This window comes from Chaetodon auriga, chromosome 24, assembly GCF_051107435.1.
Source record: "Chaetodon auriga isolate fChaAug3 chromosome 24, fChaAug3.hap1, whole genome shotgun sequence".
In the NCBI taxonomy this organism is placed as follows: domain Eukaryota; kingdom Metazoa; phylum Chordata; class Actinopteri; order Chaetodontiformes; family Chaetodontidae; genus Chaetodon; species Chaetodon auriga.
Window position 1 is genome coordinate 4,581,379 of NC_135097.1, and position 17,169 is coordinate 4,598,547.

General features: G+C 44.3%; 2 protein-coding genes across 2 annotated transcripts; both read left to right on the plus strand.

Moving 5' to 3' along the window:
* The first annotated feature begins 1,092 nt into the window (after positions 1-1,092).
* On the plus strand, positions 1,093-8,930 carry lpcat4 (lysophosphatidylcholine acyltransferase 4). Its single transcript, XM_076724589.1, has 13 exons — positions 1,093-1,235; positions 2,030-2,393; positions 3,323-3,435; positions 3,975-4,035; positions 4,307-4,365; positions 5,223-5,257; positions 5,732-5,786; positions 6,015-6,097; positions 6,755-6,880; positions 6,963-7,119; positions 7,353-7,445; positions 7,614-7,749; positions 8,231-8,930. Exons 1-13 carry the CDS (start codon positions 1,146-1,148, stop codon positions 8,398-8,400), a joined length of 1,542 nt encoding a protein of 513 aa, XP_076580704.1. The 5' UTR covers positions 1,093-1,145; the 3' UTR covers positions 8,401-8,930.
* Positions 8,931-15,327: 6,397 nt separating this feature from the next.
* On the plus strand, positions 15,328-16,903 carry nop10 (NOP10 ribonucleoprotein homolog (yeast)). Its single transcript, XM_076724597.1, has 2 exons — positions 15,328-15,517; positions 16,472-16,903. The coding sequence occupies exons 1-2, from the start codon at positions 15,464-15,466 to the stop codon at positions 16,610-16,612; spliced, it is 195 nt and encodes a 64-aa protein (XP_076580712.1). The 5' UTR covers positions 15,328-15,463; the 3' UTR covers positions 16,613-16,903.
* The last annotated feature ends 266 nt before the right edge of the window (positions 16,904-17,169 follow it).

A 17,169-nucleotide genomic window follows, 5' to 3' on the forward strand; every position in this document is an offset into this window, starting at 1 on the left:
GTTATTTTCCTGATAAATAATCCATTTAGGAAGTTAGTCTGTATTTTAGTATTTCAGTGTATAATACATGTAGAAGGATGTAGATTCAGGAAAAAGAAAAAAAAAAGAAGAAGAGATACTCAAGGTCAAAATATTAAGGCCAAAATGATCATAATCATGAAAAAGGTTGTGACAAACTTTATGCTCCTTTTCTGCTTTTAAAGGCAGTTAATGTACTTTTTACACCACTATATTTATTTGATAACTTACTTTGCAGATTCAGATTGTTAATACTAAATATAAATTTACTAATACATTATGATATATTGTGGTGATGCTAACACATCATTATTATTACAATCCAGTAATTTCATACGTATGTATTTTAAATGCAGGGCTTTTTCTTGTAAAGTGTTATTGCTTTTATTTAAATAAAAGGTGTGAATACTGCTTGTATCACTGGTAATTATAGCATAGATTTAATTTAATTTTGACAAAGTAACTAGTCTGATATATCAGATGTGGCCACAGGTAGCAAGTACAGGCTAATTGTCATAACTTTCACTTGGTATCTTTGATTTTTGACTTAACGTGGGTTTATTTGTCTTCTTTGTCATTTGACGTTTAATGGGGTGGGCTTCAAAATCAATTGGGTATCCATACGTAGCTTACTTAGCTTCTTGTTGTGAGCAATGAGTCTGAGCAGCCTTAGTTTCAGGGACCGGTTTGACTCGCCTGCCTGACCCACCCCTGAATCGCTGTGGGCCGGCCTGTGAGACCGTGAAGGGGCGGGACAGGTGAGGACAGTGTACAAGAAAGAAAGGATGGACAGTTTCTCACAGCGTGTGTGTTTCGTGATGTGGAGGCAAGAGGCCATGTAAGGTCGTTTTTTTTTTTTTTTTTTTTTAGCTTGTTATCGTCGTGTGTTGTGACCGGAAGGAGCTGTTTTAGCGAACGTACAATTTTTAAATCGGACTGCGCGAGACACTTAAACGGTTTTTCAAAAAAAGAAAAGAAAAAAAAAAGGAAAAAAGTGTGGAGCTGTCAACACACACGAACTTCACTTTTTTAAAAAACTTTTTTCTCTCTGTAACCGATAAGGGAGTGCAAATTAATTTTTAAAATATATATATTTTTTAGTCGTTAGTCAGGTTTGCCCCGTCGCCATGGAGAGCTACGACCGTCCGTCAGCGTCGCGCGAGTATCCACATCCGTTCGTTCACGAGGTGAAGCTGACCAGGGCGCAGAGGATCAGGGTAACGTCCAACATTAACGTCTCCATGTTTGATTTCACGGTTCAAACGGGCCAGAGGGGCCAAGACAGCTGGCAGTAATTCACAAAAGCTTTGATTTGATAGCGACGGGAGCCAAACAAGCTGTGTTAGATGATTTGAAGGGCTTCATTAAGCCGCCAAAAGCTGCCACCTGAAACTAATCAGGTACTAATTAGCCTGGCCGGGAGCCTGTGAGGAAATAATGCTGTGTTTATAAAGTTTTGTCTTTACCCTCAAGTTCCCTTCTGCCACTTTCTTCTTCTTCATGTGTTCCATGCTTCTCGTATGAGCCTTCACCCCTCCGGAGGTGTCCCGTAAGAGAACAAAGTGTCTCTGACAGTCCTCCATCTGACTTTGGTGCTAAGCAAAACAGACGAGTCGTAAATATTTGTCATAGACAGGCATGACAGATGATAACCGCATACCGCAGAGTTTTGTAACTGTGTGACATCAGTGGTGGTTGGCAGCACGGCAGAAATTTGTGTCATCGTGTTGATAAGAGTGTTTGAAACCGCCCGGACTGATGGTGAATGAAGGCGGTGAACTGTGCTCCGCTGTTCTACACCTCATCAGACTGCAGCCAGGTGTCCTACGACTGTTTTGTTTTTGACATGGATGTACAGGCAAACTGAATATACATCAGACGCTTTAGTTTGTACACAGTGTTAAAGCCACAGAAGATAATTAGAAAGTTCAGTATGAGCCATGTGATTGGACAGCGTCTTTGCCCCTGCAGACTTGAATGCTGATTTAAATGTTCCTCTTCTGATCCGCAGGGCATCATCCTGGGCAGCATCCTCTTCCCTCTCCGCATCACCCTGGCGACTCTCTTCTTCCTCATCATCTGGCCTATTGCCCGGCTGCGATTGGCCGGCCTGTCCGAAGAGGAACGCTCTCGGCCCGTCGAGGGCTGGCGGCGCTGGTTCTTCCACCCGATCATCTTGCTCCTGAGCCGAGCCGTCTTCGTCTCCCTGGGCTTCCTGTGGGTGGAGGTCAAAGGTCGCAGGGCAAACCTGAAGGAGGCGCCGGTGCTGGTGGTGGCGCCTCACAGCGGCTTTCTGGACATGCTGGTTCTGTGCCCGGCCCAGCTGGCAACAGTGGTGTCGCGGTCGGAGAACACCAGCCTGCCGGTCATAGGAGGTGAGGGGCTGTGATTTGGATCGTCAGACACACGCTGAGGACTCTTCTTTGGCTGTTTACAGCTTCTTAAACTGCAGATGACGGAAAGTTAATCAGCAAAAATGGTGATCAGATGTTTTAATGTATTCGCTCGAGGACGAACTGGTGGTCAAATCACGTTTTCAGTGACGACATTTTACATCCAAAAGGACTGGAATCACACTTGTCAATAACTTAATATACACTTAAAAAACACTCTGACTTTTAATCAAATTCCTGCATAATCTTCACTGCGTATATCAAGAGTGTGGACAGACATGCATGTAAATGCAAATTAAGTGGCCCTGTAAGTTTTGATGGTGTTTATTTAGAAGTTCAGTCCACTTAAAAGCATCAAAACTGCACAGAGGAGACGGGAGAGTGAAAGTCTGGAAGGGTAACCGTGGAAAAAGAGAAATGGAAAATCAGTTTGGGCAGACATGATAGAAGGCAGGCGGAGGAAAGTGTAAAGTGAGAAATACGAGGAAATGGAGTATTCACAGAGCCTGAAAAACGTAGCTCCAATCAGACAGGATTTTATCACTTAGTCACATCGAACATGACAACTTTCAGCATGCCTGCGTGATTTAATGGTTCACCAAATTTGTTTTTAATGCCAGCTGGAAAAATCGTCGTTCCGTGCTTAGCTGGAAGGGCAGAGTGCAGTGTGCCGGCCACCTATTATGCAAGCAGCCAGGAGTAATATCTGGCATAGACCGGTCAAGGAAAATAAAAGTATTTAAGGAAGTCCAAAGATAAACAAATGAGTCACTCGTTTGGCTTCTAATCTGCTCTGCCTGCTTTGGCACTTCCTGTCTCGCTCTCTTGGCTGTCTCGCTCTGGACTCCTCCCTCGGTTCTGGTTCTGATTTTTCTTCTTGTGTGACCGTTTCGTTTCTGTGTGTGTTTCAGCTCTGCTCGAGTTCAACCAATCCGTGCTCGTGAGCAGAAAGGACCCGGAGTCGAGGAGGAAGGCTGTCGCCCAGGTCACAGAGAGGCTGACCTCAGATGGCTACTGGCCTCAGGTGAGCTCCACTGCACCTTTTTGGGTATTTAAAAGAAATGATCTGCTAGCATCTTGGCTACATCTTGTTTACCAGACTGACAATTACTACTATATGATGCAATCTCACTTGGAGACAATTAGGAAAAGAACACGGTGAGCCTCACAGAGAGAGCTGAGTCTCTGCTCATGATGGCCTCCTGGATCTTTCCTTCAGCGTAAGCAAACAGATGATGAAGATTAGATGAAGTGTTTGGGATGGGAACAACACTCTCTGCTGCCTCCAGAGAACACATTCCTCATCGCATCCTTAATTACAGTCTGGAAACTGCAAAAGTAACCTCAGATCAGGCCTGATGCACATTTCACTGAGTGCGAACAGAAGAAATTTTGGGCATAATTGAAACCAGTCCCTCGATGCATAAGAAGCCAGACTGGCCTGAAGGTCATTGTCAGTAGCAGGCGGCGTCTTTGATTCGGGCTGCTGGGAAACCTCTTAATTCACCTGCTGCACGTGCACGGTGTCTTAACTCCTGTGTCGCATTTTTCATTCTTGACTAGATGCTGATGTTTCCTGAGGGAACCACGACCAATGGCAGCGCTCTCATCAAATTCAAACCCGGTGAGCAGCAGGCAGCGAGTCCCGTCTGGTTTTTCTTGAAGAACGACGGCGCACACGCCAGCTCATTGTTTGTACTAATGAATGAATGAGTGGCATGAAGGGAGGGGATGGGGTGTTCTGGTCGTGTGCTATAAAAATCCAGCTTACGTTCACTGGTTTCTCCAACGTGACCAACTCTAGCTTTAACTTTGTCCTCTACAATGTTGCCCCTTCTCATTTCGGTCCCTCCGCTCTGTCTTTTTTTTTTTTTTTTTTTACATCCTGTCATCAGGTGCCTTCCTCGCCGGAGTCCCAGTCCAACCTGTTCTGTTGCGTTACCCCAACAAACTGGTGAGTGAAGTCAGGTTGATCTGCTTGTGAACACCACGGATTTGATAACTTGCTGCTGCCATTTGTGCTGTTTAAAGAGGAAGAATTGGGCTCTCGCAAGGTCCCTTTTTGAAGTTGATTCGTGGTTGTAAGCAAACATTTATTTAACATTAGAGTAAATCCTTTCTGGCAGTTATTTAATCAGTGATTCACACAGAGCTCATAAAAGCTTATAAAGCTGCAAACTTCCACAACTTAAGGAACAGAAAACATCTCATTGTATATGAAACATGCACTGAATATGAGTTTGGAGGTGAACCGCTGCATCATTCATGCATGTCCACCCTTGTTTTAAAGATGGCTGAGTTTGCTTCTCACAGCTCAAAGCTGCACAGGTTGAGGGGTTTAAGGAAGCAGAGACTCAGCCCTTTAACTCTGTGTGTGTGTTAAAGCAAAGGGTTAAAGGTCAGAGGTTTCGTCCATGCAGATATGAGTTAGAAGACGTTTAGGAAGCCGTCATTAGAACAGCTGTCCTCTGTCGAAGCTGAGCAGCCTGCATGCAGGATGCTCAGAGATGCACACCTGAGAGAGACGCTTTGTTCTGTTGCTGCAGCCTGTTTTGCTCATTTGTATCTGTCCACAGATCAGTGTGCACAGCACTGCACACATTTTATCAGGCTGTGGCTGTGCTCATAAACATGCTGTAATGTTTGTCCAGGCTGGTGTGTTTGCATATTGGTTGCTGTTAGGGTGTGTAGTAGAGGAAAATGTCTAGAATACACATGCCATATAAACTCTCCACCCTCTCTTCTACCATGGATGCTCCAGCCCGTCGTGTTGTCCACTGTTTGATCAGCCTTTTTATGACTCTTCCTCAGGATACTGTTCGCTGGACATACAAAGGAACGACCTGGTGAGTTCCTCCACCTGCCGTCTCCAGTCTAACCATCAGGTTACTGTGAGAGTGTTGGTTTCATTTCATTTCCGCACTGGAATCCCACAAAGGCAGGAAGCTGAGTGAGCCTGGGAAATTATTTTAACACCTCAGAGATCCTGTGGCACCGTTTATTTTGCGGTAGCGATTCTTTTTGAGCAGCGCTGTGCTGGATTAGCCAAATACAACCATTTCTCACTGGTTTTTTCACACTTTTAACATTTTCTCAACAGTTTCTCCAGAGAATGCACTCTGTCATGATGCAGTTTATACGCAGCCGTATCAGATTTGCTCTCGTGCATTTAGTCCGGTAGTTTTACACTTTACTGCGTTGTGCTTTTCGTGACCAGCTGTAGCTTGCCAGGATTGTGGAAAATTGTGATATACTGTAGTAATACAATGACTGTATTGATTTTTCTGCATGAAATCTGATGTTGACTCTTTGTGCATTAGGGTTGAGGCGCTGTGGCACACAACCTCACAGCTCTACACCAACATGACTATTGAGGTGAGACCAGAGGTTGAGCAGATCATCCACCTCACAACTTGTGGCACATTTTGTTCAAACGTGTCTTTAAAGAGTAACTTAACACACGCTCCAAACCTCGTTTTTGACCTCTGTCTTAGTCACTTATTAAACGTGTGAATATTAAAATCCCAGTCCGATGTTTAAAACTTCATCCTGCTCCACCTTCGCCTGCTGCTGAGACTAAAAATGTCTGTTATTGTGCTGCAGTTCCTGCCAGTTTACAGCCCCTCCCAGGAGGAGAGGAATGACCCCAACCTGTACGCAGACAACGTCCAGAAGCTCATGGCCAAGTAAGTCAGCCCAATGTGCAGTTCATGATTTCTAACACCGTCGGGCACAGTCAGTAATACTTTATTGGCTGCTGGATCGACAGTGAAGACGACCCTCTCTGCTCGTTATTTTGTGCGATGTCGGCCTTTCATCCGTCGCGTTCGTGGCTGCTAACATGCTGGCCGAGCAGTGCTCTGGTAACCCAACGTGTAATCTCTCAATCTGGAGGAAATAAAACAAACATTGGGAGTTCTTGAGTCCAGTTTTTCAATGTTGTTGTAGTTCCCCACATCTGCCACTAGATGTTCATAACGTGTGTTTTCCACATTTTATTCTGCCTCTGTCTGTGTTTGAATGTGCACTGAGGAGTTGAGGAGGAGTGTGCATTTTTAAGTTTAAGTGTGCATGCAGTATGATTTAGTACACTTCACTGACGTGCATGGCTTATTTTTGTCGGCCCACATTACAAGTGAACCAGCATCACTTTGCTTACGGCAAAGCTTGTGATTTGGACAAAGCCGTGTCATCCCTCCACCTCCTGACTCTGAACGCAACTGCCGTATTTTTAGCTAAACACCATGGCCTTGTTTTGATGGTTGTGAGCTTAAACCTCTCGCTTCGACTACATATTGTGATGTCTGATGTCCCTCATGATGCACTCGTCTGCTGTCCTTCAGGGCCCTCGGAGTCCCAGCCACAGATTATGTGATGGAGGGCCGAGTTCCTGTCAATAAACTGGGGGGTCTCTCTCTTCCACTGGAGTCACCTGCCAGGGAAACACTCTCACTGTTAGACAGAAACGGGTAAGGAAAGGTCTGTTGTTTGGCTCCTGGTCTCCGTTTTTTTTTTTTTTTCTTTTTCTCATCATCTTCATCTCTCTCTCAGTCTGGGGCCTCATGAGGTGGAAGCAGCGCTGGACAGAATGATTGACAGGTGTCAGTCAGGAGCTCAGGGGTCAAAGGCCAGCGTGGAGGAGCTCGCCTCTGTTCTCGGGCTGACAGATGGACGGACAGCTGTCACTATCTGTGGCTTCTACTCCAAGGTAGGAGCAGTTTTTTCTGTGTTTGTCTGCTTAGATTAACTGACGGAGACATTTTTCACTGGCGTTCACGTCTGTGGTTTTGTAGATAACTAACAGCTGAAGTAAAGTATTAAACGTCCTCTGGAGTGTCATGGTTTTGGTGTAACTGCTGTGAGCGGACACTTTTTTTTAGTGGTTTGTTGATTAGCAAACCAGTTTGATGTGACATTTTCTGCTCACACCTGTTTTTCCAGGATGAATCTGTGGACCTCAGACAGATCTTTGTGAGCGTCGCTGCTCTGTCGGGCTTTGTCAGCTTCAAGTCGCTTCTTCACACAGCTTTTACTGTAAGTCCTGTTGGTTTATTTTTTTCCTGACTCGGGATTAAGGATACCCTCTCAAACCAAATCCAACATGTCAGTCATTTGGTCTCAGAGCTCTGCTGTTTGCTGTTGTCTTAAAAAGTCCAGTGTTTTTCCATTGTCTTCTCCAAACGCACTGTCTTTGTTTTCCAGCTGTTCGACAGGGAGGGCAGAGGCAGCCTGAGTGCAGAGGAGCTGTCCGACCTCATGGGGGCGCTGCTGGGTTTTCCCCAACACAACACTGCTGAGCTTTACGCTCAGGCCTCCAGTCAAGGCCAGCTTACTGAAGGTGAGTCTGGCAGGGAAGCTAAGTTTAATGCTAATGGGACAACACGCAGCTCAGACACCTCTCGTTTAGTTATTTTGGAGTATTTAGGCACAAACGTCACCTTTCCACCTGTCACCCGGTATCTGTTACTGGACACGTGATGCACCAGCCTCCATGAGGGTTTTGTTTGATTTAAGGATGCTGAATTGTTGTCTCTTCACAGTGAGAAGTCTTTAAGTTTCAGGTTTATTTAGGTTGACTCATGCTATTCAAACACGGACTGTTTTTTTTTTTTTTTTATAGGCTGCTCACAATCTGTCAAAAGATTTTCAAAACAACCTGAAATGGCCAGTTTCACACTTCTGTCTCTTCAGTAACAAATCAGTGTGTAGCACAAAGAGATGAACAGAACACCTGAACATAATTCTGTGACACCAGAATGACGGAAACTTGTGTGACACTCGACTGAACCTCCTCGTCTCACCCGCTTTGTTTTCCACAGAATGTCTGCTGCGAGTGCTGACGAGCCACCCGACCTATCAGAGAGTGGTGAACGAGTACCTGCAGCCCGAGGAGGCGGGCTCTCGGCTGGCCAATGGGAAGGCTGTGAACAACAACGGAAACATGCACGACAGCAACGGGACCCCCTGTTACAACAAAAAGTCAGAATGAAGATTTTTATTTTTCCAGACTCTCCTTCTTCTTTTCTTGTTTTTTTTACACGTCGTTCAGTCAAGTTGGTTCTGTACTTTGCATCCGAACGTTGTAAACTGAACCAGAATAACCGTCGACAAAGGATTGTATTTTTTTAAAGTTTGGTGCCTGTGTGTGTGTGTGTGGGGGTGTGTGTGTGTGTGTGTGTTTGGATGTATGGATTATTTTTACCAGTCGACCATGCCAACATAAGAAAGCCATCAAGTGACTTAAATAATGACTACAGTGTGTGTATGTATGTGTGTGTGTGGGTTTGTCTGAGACCAGGTCCAAGACCAGGTGTGGAGGTCTTGAAGTTGTGTTCGTGTTTACCTTTTAATGACACTCATTTTGTATGATATTCACGTTTTGTTCCAGGGGACAGCGGTCTGTGCAGAAAGAAACCAAACACTCTGTAAATGAAAACATTTATGTAAATGAACCCTTCTTACATTTTTTTTGTATGAATATTGTTTATATTTAACTATCAATTAAACTGTGAATTCTTTTAAGGAGGTTTTGATGTGTTTTACTTCCCACTGTCACATTTCTGGACTTCATTTCTTTCGGTATCTTGGACGTGTGCATCACGCTCTTTGCGGCTGCACCTTCTTCATGGTAGAGATGTAACTACAGGACAAAGTGCACATTAGTGATTCCTCTTCTTTCCACCTCGGAGCAGTTTCCCTTTCTCCTCATCGAGCCGCTGTCTGAGTCTGTTTGTTCTGCTCAAGATGAAGTCTTTATACTTTGTGGGTAACCCTCTGGAAGTCCGTGTTTGTCTCGTAGAAGGAAGATGTGGGATGTGGGTTCCCTTACAGCTCGCTCTGGTTTCCATCGCGCTGCTTTTTCCACCTCCTGAAGTTTCCTGTCCAGCTGATGGATCTGAGATCTTTTCATCCTTCACCTCTCTGTCACTTGGTTTGCAGCCTGAAGCGTCCTCCCTGTGCTGTGCCTCATCTTTCTTGTTCCATGTTGACATCTGCTCTTCGTGTCTCTCTGAGTTTGTCCTCAGTCTTGTCTTCCACCTTTTCATTGGACTTAAGCTCATCAGTTCTGTTTCGTGTACCCTCGTCTCTCCACCTTCATGCCGGTGTCTTTTCATTGGACTCGATGTTAGGTTTGAGTGTTCTGCCTCTTCGCTCATTCTTTCCTCTTCGTCGTTCACAGCTGCTGTCCGGTCAGGACTTGGTTCGGGGTTAGATGAGTGATGCGTTTCCTCTGCTGCCTGATCCTCTTGAACCTCTCTCCTCTTCACTGTTCCTTTTGACACATCAGGCTTTTGAGTCTGTGACCTTAAGTTGTCCCCCGGAGAAGGTTCGGGTAGAGACGCCTTGTGCTCGTTGGAAACTTGACTTGAAACCAGCAGAGTCTGTGGTTCAACTGCGCTCTCTTTGTGGTCATCCTGCATTTCTCTGTTAGGTGAGGATTTTATCTCTCTTCTCTCTGAGTGTTTGATTTTGCCTCTAGCTCTGGCGGCAGGAAGAGGAGTCTGCTGCACTCTTTCCTCAGTCATGCTCCTAGTGTGTCTCCTGGACGTTTGAATCTCCTCCTCTTTCCTTTTAACCCTCCCCTCGCCCAACTCTTTCTCCTCTTGTGTCACTTTGGAGAAAAGAGCATTTTCTGCCCCGGCTTCAGTGCTCACCTCGGGGGTCTTGGCCTCACACAGTTGTCTTCCCTCCACCTTGACTTTCTGCATCCCCTTTGTGAGCATTTGATCTTCCAGCTCTCCGACTGCTGAAAATTCTTTGGCTGTTTTTGCTGCCTGGCTCCGCTCGTTGAAATGACTCTCATCTCTCTTAAATAACTGGCGTCCTCTGGAGGACCGTCTCTTCTGCTTTTCATCCATCACCCTGTCCCTCTCTTGGTTGAATGCACCTGTCTTCTTGATGCTCTTGGCACATGGTTTCCTCTTCTCTGCTCCCTCCCTCATGAAGTCACCTCTCTCAGTTTGACCCATCAGCCTCTGACTGCATCGGATCAGGCCTTCATTTGTCGTTCCCTTGAGTTTGACCTCATCCTCTTTGTTCTGCTTCTTCCGTTCACAACTCTTTCTAGTCCCTTCTTCTCCTCCTCCCATAGCTTTTTGATTTCGTGTTGTCGTTCCAGCACTTATTCCCAGATTTTCTCCACATTTTCTCTCCGTTTCACCCCACTCTCCAGACGAAGTGGCTTGCAGTCCTTTTGGCGTCTCTGTCTGTTTTTCAGGCGCAGCATCTGATAAATTGGAATCTGCTACCAAAGGCAAATTAGCTGGCACAGGAACTGCGTAGTCCTTGAGACAAGAGGACTTTGGGTTCAAGTTGTTGGGGCTGTGGGGTTCCTCAGGCTCCCTTATCTGAGCTGGTGTTGGAAGCAGGACGCTCTGAGCTGGTGGGCTGACAGTCAACAGACAAGCTCTGAAGATGGTCCCGGGATCATTCACGGCAATGGCATGAGGGTCCTCGCCTGGCCCTGAAACACTGGAGGTTGAGGGGGGCTCGGAGGCAGGAGGATCCCCAGGTAGAGTTCCTCCCTGAGGCTTCTGGGACGTTTGAGCTGACTGTGTGTCCGCAAGGTTTGAGAGGGATGTTGAGGCTTCTTCTGACACATCGTCAGTGGGAAATGTGACTGCATGTTCCTCTACCAATGCATCATTGTCTCTTGTCTCAAAATCAGAAGTAAGACTCATGAGCAGCTGCTGAAACAAATTAAAACCGGAGTCTGTGAAGAGGGAACCATGGTAAAGAGGAGACACAGCATTGACAGGGTCGTTTGTTGTCGTGGCATCTGTTGGTAGTGGTACTTCAAGAAGGACTGAAGGAAGGAGAGGGGAACATTTAGTCCAGCCTTCCTCCGACCCAGGGTTCCTCAAGTTGGCAGGAGGTGGACGTAAATACTGCTGCAGGAGGTCCTCAAAAGGCTGCTGATCAAGAGAGGGAAAACATCATTGGCCTGAAAATTAACATCATTTTTCCTAACAGCTCAAAGCAGCTCAGATCAAAGCAACAAATCACAGCCACAAAACTGGGATTTTTTTTTTTTTTTTTTTTACCTGGTGCATAAGTTCCTGTAGTGGAGGAGGGTCATTAGGCTCTGGATCTGAAGAAGGTAGGGAATCCAAGAACTCAGCGTTCAGTGTCGACCACACCTGAGAGGAAGGTATGAAAGAAAGAAATTAAAGGGGTACGACAGCATTTTATCGTTGCACTTCCATAAATTTTGTGAGCAACAGATTTAAAAAAGAATAATCGAACAGGCAGAGACAGCCTGATGTTTAGGCTCTAGAATGAGCCACGCCCCCAAAACCCACTATCCTACATTTCCCATAATGCAACTCTGCATTGTGAAACCCTCCCTGCCTGATAAACGCCCATGTCTTCTAAACTCCACTCCAATAAAATCAGATGAATAATGACACAAGTGGTCTGCGACGCACCGGCGATGTTTCTTCAGGCGCAGGATCGATACTGACGTCAGCAGAGGGTTGATGTTCCTGCAGCATCGCCTGCAAAGTCAAAGAGGTCTAAGATCAACCCCCTGCTCACAAGGCACTAAAGCTTTTACAGCACTTCATATGTTACCTCCTGTTCTTGTTTTTCTAGTGCTAGAAGGTCAATGGGCTCTGGGTCTGCAGAAAGGAGGGAATTCAGGTACTCCATATCCAGCATTGACTCCACCTGCAAGAAAGACATGAGCACAGATTGAAACAAAGACAAAAAAAATCCTTTTACTTGATTTAGTATACAGTATAAGATGGTTTTAACAACTGTTTCCCCAAACTTACCAGTAATCTTCCAGAATGAAGAATATCCTGGTTTAGACGTTATATTAATGCCACTAATGACTCACATTTTTGATAAAGTCCTCGTCACTGCACAGTTCGTCCAGATACTCCAGAAACGAGCCGTTTTCTGTCTTCATTTTTTTCTTCTCTTCATCCTCTTCATCCTCTTCTTCCTCATTTTGATTGCCATTGGCCTTCACGTCCTCTTGGATCTGAGCGAGGTCAGACAGATTTAGGCGTTGACGGTGTTTTCAGAGCATTGAATATCGTCGTTTTGTTCCATAATGAAATATAATAAATTATTAACACAATTTCATATAAAAATGTATAAAATGTACATTTTTGTAAATATATTTTAAAATTTTTATGGTGTGAAAACCCTCCATAGACGACTAATTGATAAGATTTCCTAAATTTTGTAACTTGTAGTCGGGGACCTCGAGGCCGAGGGAGTCCATGATGGTCATGTATTCCTCAAAGGCTCGTTCAGCCAGCGAGTCTTCGTCCAATGAGGGCAGAGATGGCAGAGTTTCATGGTCTGTGGTGTTTGCTTGGGGTTTGTCCTCATTAGGTGCGTCATTTTTCTGCTCTGTTTCTGTGAGGAAAGACAGTGGAGAACTTAAAAAAGGCAGAGAACAGGAACTAAAACATCACTTTAACTTTTAACGATTTTCATTTAATGGAAATGCATTTTTTCTAAGATCTCAAAATTCAGCAGGTGTTAGCATGCTAGCATTTGATAATTAGCACTATACAAAGTCTACAGCTGATGCTGATGGGAACGTCATTACTTATGCAGATGTTTGACCATAAATTAAAGTCTTGGACAAACTGAGAAACAGATATTTATATTATATTTCAGCTCATGTTGGTGCCAAAAGAAAAGTCAGTAGGATCCATCATCTGGAGACAATGAATGAACTAAATTTCATGGTAATCCATCAAATAGGTGTTGACATATTTCAATCTGGACCAAAGTGGTGGACCAGCCAATATTGCCAGCTAGCGTGGTTAAAAATAGACTTGCACTTTTACGTCACCTCCTTGCCCTTTCATCTAAACCCTTGACCTCTGACCTTCTGACTGGTCCTGCTCTTCGTTCTGGTTCATCCCTGACAACGCAGACTCTGGCATTATGCTAAACTGCTCGCTGACCTGCTGAGCTGCTCTTCTCGAGACCCTGAAGTCAGATACAGTATCGCAATCAGAATTCAATTTTGCTTATAATTCAAGTATTAACTTTTCTGCTGCATATGACCTACAGGCCTGCTGTGTAGGACTGGTGGATGGACACCGTCTGTGGACAGCAGCACCACCTGGGATGTTCCACAGGCAGGAGGACCAAAGAACTGGGAGGTAAACATGGACTGCTGACGGGCATAAACACATCAGGACTAAAACCAAGTGTGCCGTTTGCTGTGAAGGCGATGGGGCTCATCCAGCAGTCTGGAGGACGGTGGGGTGTACGTATGAGCTGTGGTAAAAGTGGCGTCAGCATGGGCTGCCGCGTGGCAAATGGAGATAAAGCCTGGACGCCGACTGGAACGAGACTGCCCTGAGCTTGTATCTGCGGTTGGATGGAGCCCGTCAGGATCAGATGTTGCACAAACTGCTGGTTTGAGTCCCGTTGTGGCCAAGTCGGCGTGTCACCTCTTTGATCAGAATTATCCATCACAAGACGAGGTTGTGATGCATGAAACTGTCCGACCCGGCTGATGGCTTCAATTCATTTTTTTTATTTGTAGAGCGCCATGGCTGGTCTGAAGGGACAGCTCTGACGCTTGGTGGGTGTCTTCTTGTGAAGCAGAAAACAGCGGATGATGATGTGGGGACGAATAAGAAAGTCCCCACTGAGTGCAATCAGGCTCTTCCCCTTCATTTTGGATCAACTCGGCGGCACTGGATTCATCTTTTACCTCTGCTGCTTGTAACTGTTCAAAGAAAGTGAGAATATAATGAAGGTCAATGACATTTTGACCAATTCCAGCAGCAAGTTTGAGCAGTTATCTCAGCATGTTGATTTAACACGCCTTCACTGGTCTGAGTATTTCACAATATGTTCCCACCTGCCATTGTGCTTTTCTCTTCTCTCCAGTCCAGATGCTTACTGGTAAGGGCGTAAAGGGCACAGTGCTCCAAGACAAAGAAACAAAGGCTTTCTTTTACCCGAGAGCATACTGAACATAACAGTCATATCTGAAAATGTGCAAACCTGGAGGACCAGCCAAACAACTGCAAGAAATGCTCCCGTGTTTATTATCACTTATCATAGACGAGTGTAGAATATACTTTAATGCACCTGCAGAGAAATGTGTCATGGGCTCTGCTCTGCAGTTCCAAATAATACAACTAATAAAAATACAGAAGACATAAAAATGCAATAGAAAATGCAAATAGATAGAGTGTTGCATGCAGCCATACATGTCTGCTGCAGGATGCTCACACTAACATGTAACAGTACATAACAGCATATAGTACACTGCCATGAAATGACAGCTGGATTCATGCAGTATCTGCTATATTTGATGACAGTGGATAATACACGCTGTATAGGTTGGTCAAGTACGTCTCACAGGGCCTACCTTTCTTGACAGAGATGTTTAGTCTTCAACAATTGCAACTGAAATCAGTTTGCATCTGCTGTACGTTTTAAAAATAAACTTGATTCAGGTTGATTTGTGTTCTTCCAACTAAAAGTTCTGTACATACAAACATTCTAAACTTCATAAACTCCCATACACTAAAATATAATGTACTGGATTATATACAGCATATATATGTTTATATGTATTTATTTTACAGTATAATTGTACTATATTTTATAGTCTGTGCACTGATTTAAATACGGTATTTGCAGCTGCATCATGAAGAAATCAACATTTCCTTCTTGTGCATGTGCTCAGTAATCTTTTTTTAAAAATTGATTATACACACAAATTAGGCCAGAAATAATTTTAAATATCTTATTTTTTATGAGTGAGTGAGTTTTATAAATGACAGCTACTTCAGATGCGTTTCAGTTTTTATTAGATACTACTTCGAAAATCCAATTCGGAGATTTGCGCTGGTTGTTATGTTAAGAAACCCCATTTCCCAGGATGCTGTGCGCCCTGATTTCTAAACCGGATATCCCCCCTACTTTCTGAACGACGAGGAACTTCGCCGCACGTGGAGGCCTTAGGAGAGATAGCGTGAAACTCGCAACCTTTGAAGTTTTTGTCGAAATAGAGACATTTTTTGTTGCTTTTTGAAGCTTTAAAACAAGTTTTCGTCGACATGTTTCTGCAGTTTTACCTGAATGAGAACGGGGACAGAGTCTACACCCTGAAGGTAACGATAATGTTGTGTTTACATTATCCATGGCTAACATCCTTCCCTCTGATTAGACTTATTTATTTATTGTATTTGCAGAATTTTAGTGCAGTGTATGTTATGGTTTATTCGAGGCAAAGAATCTAACCCTTTAAGCTCTAATTCAACGTTGATACACGTTATTTTTAAACTAGCTTGTAGCTAATTCCTTACACAAAACGTGCAGCTTAAGTAAGACCTTTATCAGCCATTTAAAGCTCATCACCAGTTCTCTTTAATCTCTTTCAGATGGCAGAAAGTGTTAACGTCAGATGAAATAATCTCAGACAGTCAGATAACTGAGGCTGCAGCTTGTTTAAAAATGTGATCAGTCCAGTTTCAAAGTGATTTCACTGTCATTGCCTTCATGTAGAACCACTTAGTCCTTTCTGATTTGTCCTCCGCTCTGTAATCATGACTTGTAGCACACCAGGGTGCCTTGCAGGGTTTTAGACCTGAGGCAAACCGCGTCAGCTGAAATGATATTTGCTAACACCACAAAAACTTAGTATGAATTTGTGAAATTAATTATTAACGTGTGCTGCTATTGTTAAGCCTCTCGTTGCGTCAGGACGTCAGTACACTAAACTATCCCTCCGGAAGATACTGGATTAAATGCTAATGAAAATAACTGTTAGTTTCAGTTCTCCAATATCCAAATAGTGCATACACTGACTCACTCACTGATTGCTTTTTTTAAAGGTAGGAATTGTTCTACAGCCTTTTTTAAAAATTCAGTTAACACCACAAAGAGGTTGTCCAGTCAGCTGCTGAACGATTTCTGCAGTCACTTTTGACAGTGTTTTTGCATGGGTGTGAAACCCAGCAGGTGTTGGAGATATTATCTAAAATTGCCTTTTATCATATTAAAATCTCCCAGCACTGAAATCAACTGAGCCGTGTGGCTTTCTTTTTCCTTCTTTGTCACCACAGAAGGTTGGTCCTGATGAGCAGCCCACCAGCTCGGCCCACCCGGCCCGTTTCTCCCCAGACGACAAGTTCTCCCGACACCGGGTGACGGTGAAGAAACGCTTCGGCCTTCTGCTCACCCAGCAGCCCAGACCTGTTCTGTGAGAGTGAGGTGGAGAAAGAGGCGAGAGATGGAGGGATGATGGCGAAGATGGGACTGTGAAGCAGAAAGTAAAACACACATTCAGGATCCCAGCTTACGAAAGTGCAGTGAGGACCCAAAGCTCCTGGCTCACATTTAGGGGACTGTTCATGCGCAGGACATCAACTGTTGGTCTTCTTCTTATGTACTGTAATTTCTTGACATTCATGGTTTTTCATTTAAGGTTAATGTTCCAGTTGTGTTTTCATGCTAAATAAATGTTTAGTTAATAAATGTTTGGTTGATGGCTTGTAGTTGGTTGTCTCTATGTATAAAATCCAGATGAGAAGCTTAAAACAAGAAAAAAATGAGTGGAGAAAGACAACAATTGTAGATGCTTCCATTCGGAGCATGAGAGCTCAATGAATTGTGTTTGACAGTAGTATGAATTAAATACTGTGGCCTTCACAGTCACCAGATTGCAACCCAAATTAACACCTATGGGAGATTTTCCAGCAGTGCTCTCCGCCACCATCACTAAAGTCTACATTAATTTATGATAAAAGGGGGAAAATGGTGT